This window comes from Ricinus communis, chromosome 4 (genome assembly GCF_019578655.1).
Source record: "Ricinus communis isolate WT05 ecotype wild-type chromosome 4, ASM1957865v1, whole genome shotgun sequence".
NCBI lineage: Eukaryota > Viridiplantae > Streptophyta > Magnoliopsida > Malpighiales > Euphorbiaceae > Ricinus > Ricinus communis.
In genome coordinates, this window is record NC_063259.1 from 4984349 (window position 1) to 4997400 (window position 13052).

Sequence of the window (13052 nt, forward strand, 5' to 3'; positions counted from 1 at the left end):
AAATTTTAGATTTTTTACAATTTAGTTCCTAAAATTTTTAATTTATTCAATCTCACCCCGAAAACTTAATTTTTCTGTCATTTAGTCTAATTGATTTCAAAAAATAATTTTTGATTTAATTACTCACAACCCTACCTGGGATTTGACTATCCTCACCTCTCGAGACTCGGGAGACGCAATAACTTTCATAATTGAATTTTTTGTATTTCTTTTAGTATCTAGAAAATGGGTGGTTCGGAGATTGGCTTCCTTACTTTTGTAAGGGTTATAGCAACTAGTAACTTCTGCTTATCATTCTTAGCTATGAAGGGAAATGTACCTCTAATCATCAACCGATTATAACAGACACTTTCCTCGTTGTATACCTTATGGTAAAAATCAACAACCGTTTCTTTAAGGAGCTCAACATTGTCAATCCAAGTACAATTATCATCTTTCAACTTTATTCCTTTCCTCCTAATAACGGTGGTCCTATAGAAGTATCTTGTATTCCTATCGGCCCACTTCACCCACATTCTTATCTACTAAACCAGAGCATCTCTTTTTGAATCAAGACTTGCTCATAATCCTTTCGAAGAGACTCCTTTTCATACTCAAGCTTTAGAGATCTCTAAAAATCTAAAATACGATCAACACTAGCAATACGATTAAGAATTTTGCACTTACGAATAAAAATATTCCCAAACACCTTTTTATACCATTTTTTCAATTTAGAAAAAAATTTATCACAAGTTGACACCAAGCCATTACCATCTATCTAATTATTCTTAACAAAATCTTTAAACCCTGGATGGGCGAGCCAAGCAGCTTGGAACCTGAAAGGTCTACTCTTCTTAAGAGGAGGGACACTTTGCAATGATAAGAGAAGAGGCCTACGATCAGACTTTATCCGAGGCAAGTGCTTTACTACAGCTTCTTAATAACAAAGACGTCAATCCATATTATAGAGAGCTCTATCCAGCCACTCTTTCACCATACCCCTTTCCCAGGTGAATTTCAGCCCCATAAAGTCAACATCAATAAGGGAGCAACTAGACATAATCTTTTGCATCTCTAAACATTTAGAGTGGATAGGAGCAGCTCCTCCCAGTTTTTCATCAAGACTGTCGTACACATTAAAATCGCCAGTAATGTTCTAAGGAGATTTAATAGCATGATTAGAAATAACATCCCGTAACTGCTTTCTAACATTAGGCTCAAAACTAATATCAACATCCATTTTTTAAATTTAGATATCAAGAGAATTATAAAAAATCTAATGATAAAAGTTATTACCTTTCTCGAGTCTCGGAAGGTTGAGGACGGGCGAATCTCAGTTAGAGTTGAGAATAATTAAATAAAAATTGCTTTTCTAGAATCAAAACTAATATCAACATCTATTTTTCGAATTTAGATATTAAGAGAATTACGAAAAATCTAATGATAAAAGTTATTACCTTTCTCGAGTCTCGGAAGATTGAGGACGGGCAAATTTCAGTTAGAGTTGAGAATAATTAAATAAAAATTGCTTTTCTAGAATCAATTTAGACCAAATTGGCAGAAAATTCGTGGGGTGAAACGATAGTTTTTATAAGTTCAGGGACTAAATCGTAAAAAACTTTAAAATTTTTTGCTTCTTAAGTCAATCGTTCTACATAGTGTCGATTGACTTATTTTCTAAAATTTGATGCCGTTTTATGTGTATTTGACTAAAACACCAAGATTGATAAAAAAGAAGCTTTTAGAAGATATTTAGTCATAATTATTAAAATTTAAAAATAAGTTTATTAATAATTATTTGAATTTTAAAGATTTTATTTATTTAATTGAATATTAATCTAAAGTTAAAAGATTTAATTATCTGATAAAGGAAAAATAATTGATTCTTCTAAATTCAAATAAATTAAAGTATATTTGTTCCTAGAGGGTTTCTTAAAACCCTATTGCTATAAATAGAATAAAACATTCTAGGTCTAAGAGGGAGCTAGTAGCTGCACTTATCAAAAGCCTATGTTCATTTATTGAAGATAGAAAGTTTAGATATCTGAGAAAAATGTAATATCCAGAAAATAAATAATACTAATAATGATAATAATAATAAAATATATTTTTTCCTCCATTTCTCTTTCCTGCTTCCCCTCCTCTCCTTTCTTTTTCCTTCCTTCCCTTTCTTCCCTCCCCCTCCCCTTCTCTCCCTGCCGACTGCCCCTTTTTCCCCTTTTCGCCTGCGCGCCGATCAGGCCGCTGCCGCCACCCAGCTCCCCCCTCCTTTCCTCCCGTTGCTGCGCCGCCCTCTCCTTCCCTTTTCTCCGGCAGCAGCGTCGACCGAAGGAGAAGGAGTTGCCGTTGCCGTATCGGCCTCCTGTCGGCGTCCTTTCGGCCATCCAACGTCGGATTCGGGTTCCTCACCCCAAAAACCCCCGGAACAAGTCTCCCCCGCCAATTTCCTCCACCGGCAGCCTCGAAGGAGATTCACCGGAGCGGCCCTGATCCGGTGCCTTCCTGCGAGTTTTCGGCCGAAACTCTCATGTTTTCGGACTCCCTGCAACTTGAGCTTCCCCGTAGGCACTTTCATATTTGAATTCCGACACCGTTGGCAGGACCGGCTTCCGGACCCTGGTGTTTTCTGGACGTGCGAAATATTGAAATTTCGATTCGGTATAATTTTATTTAAACCCTAAAAATTATATTGTAATTTTAGAAAAATATTATTGCTATTAATTGTCAATTATGGATAATTTGACATTAATTGTGATTTGTGGTGTGTTGTAGAGTCGGAAAAAAATAATGTAGTTTTGGTGGCCCGATTCTCGTTAATTAATCGCAGAATATTTGAGGTGTTTCTAGCAGGTTCTGGACCTGTTGTACGGAGGGTAATGCCTGTAATTTATGAGAGGTTCTGCCGAATTGTCGAGAAAATTCTCGAGTCTAAAATAAATTTAGGCAGTCTAATCTAGAGGTATAGACCTAGGAAATTTAAGAATGTCTATTAACTGAGTGTTTTCATGAATAGATAATCCGTCCATCCCACCACCTTCACCCGAGGCAAAGGAGCAGACTGCGGAGTGCGACGGAACTGTGAGTTAAAGTCATATAATCGTTGTACATTGGCATGTCTAGATTTAATGCGATATTTAATGATTAATATTTATCTATGATTATCATTATCGTTATTATAAGTAAACTTCATTTAATTGATAATCATCACGAATAATATTAATATTATTATTAGTTAATTTATCTCGTTATTTATGATATTTTAAATAATGTTATTTTAATACTATTATTATTATCTTTACAGATATTTTGCATGTTTGGTTTACCCGATATTACTAATCTTTATTTCTCAGTATGCAATTGAATAAATTATGTTGCCTATGAATTATATATTTATAATTTCTTTTATATATATTATGATTGTGATTTTGGGATAAGGTGACAGTAAAACATGCCACCTGATGGATTGCATCAGGACCGCGTGTGCACCGTAATAATTAGAGACGAATAATAAATGTTATTTTTTTAGATTTTGCCATGGTCGAGTATAACTCTCTGGGGCTGTAAAAGCTTAGGAGACAACAGATGTGGTATCATATAAATCATTCGATTCCGCAGTAGAACCTTTGACTGCCGGAAAAAGGTGCCTGGTCGAGCAATGCTCTCTGGGCGCCGGCTTAATTGGGAATCAAGTGTTCAGACCGGATGTAAGGACCCTGGTTTAGCTTCACTCTCTGGGCGCAAGATGTATTGGAATAAGGGAGCCGAAAGGTTACTAGCGTTTGGGTTAGGGTTCTACTGAGCCACTTGTCCAATAAGTCTCAAATATATTTTTTTTCTTTCTAAATTTTGGTATGACTCGTATTTTGATGTTGGCATGACATGTTGAGTTAATGAATATTATTTTGTTAAGGAGACTGCAATAGTTACAAGGTTATGTGATTTTAACTCACTCTCGAGACCGACAATCTTAATTTTATTTTTCAGGTGACAGTTAGAGTTCTTCGCCATCTTGTATTTTGACAACCCGACTTCTTTCTTCATCGGGCTTATTATAAATAATCTATATTTTCATATTCTTAGTTATTTTATATTCTAGACCTTCCGCAATAGTATTTTTGATTTGTTATGATTATTCTGGTCCATAATGGATGTGAAATGTTATCAAAGACCAGTTAGATTTGTGTATGACATGTCAGACATGATTAATATTATATTTTTCATATACACTTTAATAAATATCGATTAGTAAGGCTACCTATTTTTTGGTGGCCTTAAGCCTACCCATTTTTTAGTGCCGGTCACAGACCACAGATTGGGCCGTGACAAGAAAGGTCACTAAAGAAAAAATCAAGATTAGGAAACTCTTTTTTTTGGAATGAAAAAATATTTCTCAAACCTAAACAGCTTTGGATTCTCAATCGATCTTTGATTCCACCATCTTATTATCTATAGAGACTCGAAGACCAACAATCTATGGTGACAACCTGAGAGTTCTCTAAATCCATCACCATCATCATCTCTTTTTTCATATTGGTTCCCTTACTTTATGATTTTAGAAACATGATTTGGATGATTTTTATTTACTTTGTATGATTCATATGATTATATTTAAGCTTCTTCATAGATTAACATGCTTTTGTCATATTGGATTTTGAATCTGATAACATTGATATATGTTGGATTTTGAATCTAATAATTTGAATGATTTGGGTAATATGTTAGAGTTATGTGTTTCTCATATAATTATGTCATTGCATCTATTTTCTAGGATTATATATTCATATCTAGAATCTGCCATGTAAGGTCTCTGTCTTCTGTTATTTTATCCTTTTTTCATGTTGTATTATTTTTACGTATTTCGGTTTAGTTTAATTCATTTTTACGTATTTTATCTTATTTCTTTGAGTTTTAATCATATTTTTATCTTTTGTGCATATTAAATCGGCTTCTAGGCGAGGAGTTTGAGAAAAAATGCAGAATCGACCATGACCAAGTCCTAGAGCTAAGCGGCTCTGCATTGAGCCGATCGGCTCTATGAACCATGCCAATCAACTCTACACTAATTTTTCCCTATTTTCGGATTTTATGCAATTTTTGTATATTGTAACTTATTTTATGCGTTTTCTCTTGTTTTTTAGTTGTAGAAGGATTGTAATAGCCAGATTTAATTTCCTGTACTTTATTTTTTTTTTTATTTTAGATATATGCCAAATATTTGCTATCTGGTTGCCTAATTAAAACTGGACGTATAGACATTAGTCTTTAAAATTGGACATGACATAAAAATTGTAGTCCATTAGGTTACAGGATGGTAAATTAGACATAAACTAAAATCTATGTAAACTTAGTGGACCTTTTTCATGTTTTTAATTAAGTAATGGGCCACATTAGAATAGGATCATCTAATTGTGTCTTAGCATAAAAAGTAGTCCATTTAGGTTTAGAGGCTGACAATTAAGTATAAAACTTGTAATTGGGCTAGGCTAGATGGACCTTTGTATATAATTGGATAGCTAGGTTAATTATCTAAATGAGGATTGAGTTAATTATCTAAATTCATCTCTAGATGTGGCGAAACTTTCTTATAGAATTGAAAAAATCCATTCAATTAGTAAAAGTGTTTCGGTGAATTACCTAAGTGGCAACTTCAAAATCTCTACGCTAGTTTCTGTGATTGGTTAGCGTGTATCTTTTAAATTGCAAAGCCATACAGTGTTATAATCACTAAAAATATTGGATGCGTGCCTGAAAACGCTCCACAACTATCCTAAATTACAGGCAAATACCATTATCCATACCATAACTCCATTTGAAATGCACCAATTATTTGTGAGAGTAAAGGATATCAACTTGAGTTTGGGAATTATTCCAGAAAATCCAGATTCCACCGGAAAACCCCACAACACCTTCTCACTAGTTTACACTTTCTCGTAGTATAGGTCACGTGCTATTGACATACGAGTTTATTTGACTATGCCATTAGTATTTAAGCAGGACGAATAAAATTAGGAATAAATATAATTTAATCTACCCCATTTGACATATTATATAAATTTTTTTTAATAGTTAAAAAAATAATTTTTTTTTATATACAGACCAACCACTAACACATATAGATTTTCATAAAAATGAATTTGATGAAAATGAACAAAAACATAATGATAACCATAGTTAAAAGTTTAAGATTAAAGTCAAACTTTTAGGGTCAAACATTCAATACATTTACTTTAAGATCTAATAAATAGAAACAAAAATAAAAAAAGTACCATCAAGTCTTAATTTAAAATATACAAATTCTTCTTAATTTGGCTTAAAAAGAATTATAAAAAGTACAAGGCTTTAGTTTAAGTGAAGATCCAAATCAATTTAATGTACTACAAATCAAAGTGTTTAGTGAACTAATTCTTATATCATGGAACCAGTTTAAAGTGCATTTTAGACTAGAGAATCAAGATATCTGGAGATTTTCGTCCCTACTTCTTTATTTATTTTTTAAATTATATATACAGGGATTTTATCTCCGCTTCTTTATTTTTATATATTTTTAAAAACTAATTATTTATTTGTGTGTTGTACGAATGCCGTTATCTTAATTATAAATAACAATTAAAATAATTATTCTCTCATTTTTCATTTTAATTCAATTCAATTTGATTCATTCTAATTCTATAATTATTTTTGGATTATATATATATATATATATACATAATTCTGAGACAAATTTTTGGACATATGTCATTATTTTAAAGATTTTCGTTTTGACATGTGTACTTATTTTTGACATAATTTTTATTTTCTTAAATTATGATAAAATGAATCTAAAAGAATTAATATTATATTAAAAATAATATATTGAATATTATTTTATAAATTTATGAAAACTAATAATTTATCCGCTTGTTGTACAACTCTCGTAATTATTTTATAAATGATAATATAAATTGAATTTATATATGAAATTAAATAGATTTTTAATATCTTAGAATTATTGATAATACTTTTGAAATAATAATAAAATTAATATTTTAATTTCTTTCTTATTTGTTATATTTTAAGATCTTATGAATACAATAATATAAATATTATTAATTAATTAATAGAAAAAACTATAACATTATACATAAAGTTGAATTTTATGTGTCAATAATAAATCCACGTATCAAAATAAAAATTTTACGTGTTAAAATATAGTAATATATGTCAAAAACTTTTTATTGGACCAGTACGTATTAATTTTTTTTCAAGTGATAATTTTCTATATGTATAATGTTCATTAGATGTAATATCTTATAGTAATTAATTGTCTTTATATTTAAATATTTATTATCTATAAAATTAATATTCATTAGAGTTAATGTTCATGTTCATTTTATTTCTTGTACTATTCATCAGTGTTAATATTAAAATGTTCATAATCTGTTACTGCAATATTCATTTTCTGTATATATAATGTTTATCAACATTTTCAAATGAAATATTGATTCTTTATGAGAGTTTTTATTATTTTTATGATATAAAGTGGAACATTTTTTTGATTGACATAAATATTCATCATTCATAGGTATAATATTTATTAGTTTGTTAATACATATTCGTTATTAATGAAAATTTTATTCATTAATTCATTTAAAGAGATATATATAACATATGCGTTGGCGGAATATGTTAGTAACACATGGGTGTTTCATTTAGTTTATTTTAGAATTTAAGATATTGATTAATTTTATATTCTATTTTAACTTTGATTAGATAGATTAGCTTTCTATTCTATCTCTATTTTTCATTAGATAGATTAGCTTCTATCTTTACGTTTGAAAAGCTTAGGTTAAGTCTTGTCAGTTCTTTTTTATAAAGAGGCTGAATATCTCATTGTTAGGGACAATATTATAATTTGAATGATGACTGATATTCTATTTTAAAAGCTTATTTTGCTTTGTTTTTCTGTTCAGAAACATTTAAAGAAGATTGAAAAATTTCTTTGTAGGGTGAAAGGGTTAGGATTTTAAAAACTTAGTTTTTTTAGGGTTCTAATTTTGTCATTCTAAGATATTTATTTTTAGCTTTTTTAGGATTAAAAAACCGAATTAGTCCTTGGATTTTCAAATCAATATTTTAGAAGTCCATCATTAGAAAAGAGTTCTCGAGGTTTATTTTTAATAATTTTTTAACACTATTTATATTTTTATATTTTTCTGTTAGAATTCTAATTAGTTTTAATAAATATGCTTTTGAAGTAAATAAATAAATATTTTTATTTTAACCTGAACAAATAAGAGCATATCCAACAAGCTCTTAAATCATGCTCTTTTTCTGAAAAATATATATAAAAATTAAACTTTCAAAAAACTCCTTTGCTAGAATGACTTAAGAACCACATTCTCTCTCTTTAGATTTAAGGAGGGAGAAAGTGGCTCTTAAGTATTTTTTAAGAGTCACATTCTCTTTTCTTACCATTTTCTCTATTTTTTTTATTTTACTAATTAAAAATTAATTAGGGAGTAAAATAAAAAATAGGTGTAATTACTATTTTCTTCTATATTTTTTCATATTATACTAGTTATATCTTAATATTTAAAAAATATATATTTTCATCTTTTTATTTTGTAATTTTATACTAAAAACCTATTCTGTCAGAATTTTCGTTAAACAACCATTAACTAGGTTTGGTTTTATACTATTTGCCTTATAATCTTTAGTGTATACACAAATTGCTCTATATAATTTAGTTATTATACTAAAACCTGTTATATGATTTTTATGAAAAAATCAGTTTTAATGTGTTTAAAAATAGTTGACTAGTATTCTTTAATTACTCTAATTTTTAGCATAAATTAAATTTTAATAAAATTTAAGTATCTTAAAGTACTTATAGTAATCAAAATGTTAAAATTTATATAATTTAACTTTAAATTGTTAAAAAAAATATATATCATTCTTATATTAATTTTATTACAGTAGAATTGTAATATGAAGTTCGAGAATCAAATTATATATATTTTTTATTAATTTAGTTCTTTAATTATATTGACTTTCAAATTATAAAAAAATTTTAATACAATAAATAAAATATAGTAATTATGTTTATATTATTGAGATTTACATATTTTAAAATGAATTATAATAAAAATTAATTTCTTAATAAAAAATATATAAAAAGTATTGTTAGAAATGCTGGAAGACCATATTATTTTCTTCTCTATCATTTCACCTTCAGGGCCACCGCGTCACCACCAACCATCATTGCCACACTACTGGCCACTGACCACCGCCACTGTAACGCCTGCATTTTCTCATCATCCATGTTATGTGCATTTACATTTAATCATTGGGCATATGATGGTATATCAATGATGTTTTTATTTTATGAGAACATATATATATTAATTATAAGTAGAGAATAAGAAGCATGATATTAGATTATTAATTTAGATAAGTTGATTAAGTACTTGGGTTATGTGTATTAAGCCTTAAGACTTAATTGAACCAATAGTTGAAGGTTGGGTAAATAGATTGGACTTAAAAGATACAATTAAAAGTTAGTACCTATATATGGTTAGTAAGAATTAATTTAGGGTGATAAAAATAGTTTAGTAGGTGGTGGCATTAAGAGAGGAATATTGGAAATTGGAACCATGAGTAAGCTCATTTTACCTCTTCATTTCTCTAAAATTCGTACATGGCCAAAAACACAAAATTTGGAATAAGAGAGAGGAGTGGAATACCTAGAAAAATTTAAGATTAAGATAGGATTTTGCCAACTATTGAAGGAGCCAAGCTAAAGCTAAAGGATTTAAGCATATTAGCAACCTAAAAGCTGAAATTGGTAAGTTGTTACTTAAGTGTTATTAATTTGTCATTAGGGTTCTTGATTACAAATTGGAAAAACTTTATTTGATGCTCTCATTGATTAATTAAAGGTCTGATTATCATGAATTAGTAGAGTATTGAATGATTGCATAAAGATTAAGCTTGATTTAAGTTTAAGTATGTTAAGATAGAAAACTGTCAAAATTCCAGCAACCTTGATGTTCTGTATTTTAGGCATAACATGGGTTATATAAGTCCAAATTAAGCTTAATTGGTGTCTATGGAAAGTTTAAAGAGTCCTCTATAACTTTGTAGTTTTGTGATTTTACTATTTTTGCCGTTTTGGTTGCTTAAATTGAGCAAACAGATTGCTGCTCGGGTACAACTAGCTGTATGACCCTTGCTCAGTAATTTGAAAATAATTAAATCTATAGAAGTCGGAATTGAGTAATTCTTCTTGGAGATGAAACTAGACGCATAAATGGATATGTCTATTTAATATGAGATTTTTGTATTAAGCCAATTTTTCCCAGCAATAAATATACCTTGGTACTAAATTTTGTCTAGAAAACAGAAATGTTGGAGATTAGTTTTATGCAATTTATTGATGTTAATTTGAGTTAAATTGGTATTTAACTAGATGGAAAATGTTTATAGGATATTAAAACAGTAATTGAGAGTCTTAGAGGAAGAGTTAGACTTATGAATTAGAGAGGGGATGATCTTGTAATGCATTAGAACTCGCATTTACATGAATATTTGTAATATGCATGAAATGTGAATTGATGAATGTGTTGACAGGTACTCAAAGGCCTGGTTATAGAGAAAGGAGGTTCTTATATGCTAAAGGAATAAGTATATTTTGAGTAAGTAAATAGTTAATATTTGCTATGTTCATATATTTAATCAAATGTTCCGCAAATGGTTGTGTTTGCTTAATATTGTTTATGTTTGAATGACTGAGATGGAAATGATTGGTGTTGAGTGGAACAATTGTTATTGCTGAAATATGATATAAGTGAAATGATTGAATTGTGATGTTAAGTGCATATGTGCATGTGAATGGTGGATTCCCCTATGAAAAAAAAAGATATATATATAAAGCCTTGGGAGGCTAAAGCCTAGAGAGGCTATAAAAGTGTATAATGTGAGATGAGGCGGAGCAGCTTACGTGTGTGATATGTGAGGATGAGGCGGAGCAGCACATTAAAGGGGATCCACAAGCCGTGAGAACTAACCATAATTGTTGAATTGTATTTCTTCTATGATGGTTGTAATGAATTGAGTAGAATGGTATGACTTTATACCTAAACTATGAATATCATGGAAAGTTATGTGATTGGGTGGAAATTGTATTAAGTGTATGTGATATAGATTATGTTGATTATTTATTTACTGAGCTGAAGGCTCACCCCTCTCCAAAATTTTTCTTTTCAGGTTTGTAAATAGTAGTGCATCCGTTGGTTGTATGCGAAGTCTAGCTTTTAGCAGTTCTGTCAAGTTGGGCCAGTTTTGTGAAGTCTCCTCCTGATGCATTTTTGTATGCAGTTATGTGATATATATGGAAGTATGCCTTATAAGGCATAAGAAGATGTTTGTAATACTTGTTAAATGATGTTTAAGTATAATCATATGTTTATATGTTAATAACCTTGTGTCTGGATTCTTAACAACCTACATATTGACCTATCTACCTGTAGTATATATTCTATGACGCTTGTATGCTTCATGGCTAATGTTTATTGGTTAACATGTGATGGGGGTGTTACATTTAAGTGGTATCAGAGCAGGGATTAGATTCATTGGGAGTAGATTCATGTTGCACATCATTAAGCATATGATATATGTTCTTTGAACTTGACTGAATATTTGCATTTCATATATATAGATGGAGAGACAAGGAGAACACGCAACTGGCCCAGATAAGTCATTAGAGTCTGTCCATGGTCATGAAAATGCATCTGAACATGATCAACATGATGAGCATGAGTTACATTCTGAAAATGCTGCACAATCGAATGTACAAAATGTTATGGAACAGTTTATGGATTTTCCGATGCAACGGCAACAACAAGCACCTACCGGACTCAACAACAAAAGGCCGTGATAGATAAGAATTATGAAAGAGTTAGGAAACAAGGTGCTAATGTTTTCAAGGTACTACCGATCCTACCGAGGCCGAGGAATGGTTACTGAAATACGGAAAGGGTGTTGGATAGATTTAATTGCACATCCGAATAAAGGCTTCTATATACAGTGATCTTTAATAGAAAAGATGCACTTGATTGGTGGGAAACAGTTTTAAGAAGCAAAGATCGACCAATGACTTTGACTTGGAATGATTTCTTGAGAGAATTTGCTGAGAAGTATACTCCAGAAATTTATAGAGACAGAAAGAAGCTTGAATTTCTTCAGTTGAAACAGAATGATATGTCACGAGTACGAAGTTCAATTTGTGAGATTATGTAAGTATGCACCGGAAGAAATAGCCAATCAAGAACTGAAAAGGAAGAAATTTGAGATGGGTTTGAGGCTTGACATTCGTGAGAAAATGGCGTTGAAACCTCATAATTACAATGCCTCAATTGAAGTCGCTTTGAGAGTCAAGAAACATCATTTGAAAGGAATACTATGGAAGCTAAAAAGAAGAAGATCATTGGTGCTTATAGTAATCCTCCAAGACATATTAGTATTTCTTCATTTAGAGGCTCTAATTCACAGCGGAGTAGTTATCGTGGACGAGGGTTTGGTGGTCAGTCTAGTAGATCCTCCATAGTACCTTATAGTAGAGGTGGATACAATTCATCCAGACTTGAGGGAGGACAAGTTTTAGCCAGTAGAGGGTTTGCTCCTGTTTGTCCTACGTGCAACAGGAGACATACTGGAGAATGTTGGGGACCTAGACCGGTAGTATGTTTTACTTGTAGTAGGCCGGGACATTATTCTAGAGATTGTCCTATGAGAAGAAATAATGCCGGAGAATCTTATACAGTGGGTCGAGTAGTGTTGGTGAAAATATTCCAGTTGGTTCAGCAGAGGCGAGGGAAGAGGTGGCGGAGGAGGTTTAACTATTTCAGCAACACCATCAGAACCAATTGGTCAACCACAAGCACAAGCTAGAGTATTTGCTACTACTAGAAATGAAGCATTTGTAGCACCTGAAATTGTTACTGGTATACTTTCTATTCATGATTCTGATGCACATGTTCTTATTGATCCTGGATCCACATGTTCATTCATATCACATGATTTTGCATCACATGTTC

The 13052-nt window shown here is 30.8% G+C and overlaps 1 protein-coding gene across 1 annotated transcript; it reads left to right on the forward strand.

Moving 5' to 3' along the window:
* Positions 1-225: 225 nt before the first annotated feature.
* LOC125369822 lies at positions 226-4199 on the forward strand. The gene is made up of 4 exons (XM_048373094.1): positions 226-315; positions 2046-2637; positions 2993-3057; positions 3964-4199. Exons 1-4 carry the CDS (start codon positions 226-228, stop codon positions 3997-3999), a joined length of 783 nt encoding a protein of 260 aa, XP_048229051.1. The 3' UTR covers positions 4000-4199.
* The last annotated feature ends 8853 nt before the right edge of the window (positions 4200-13052 follow it).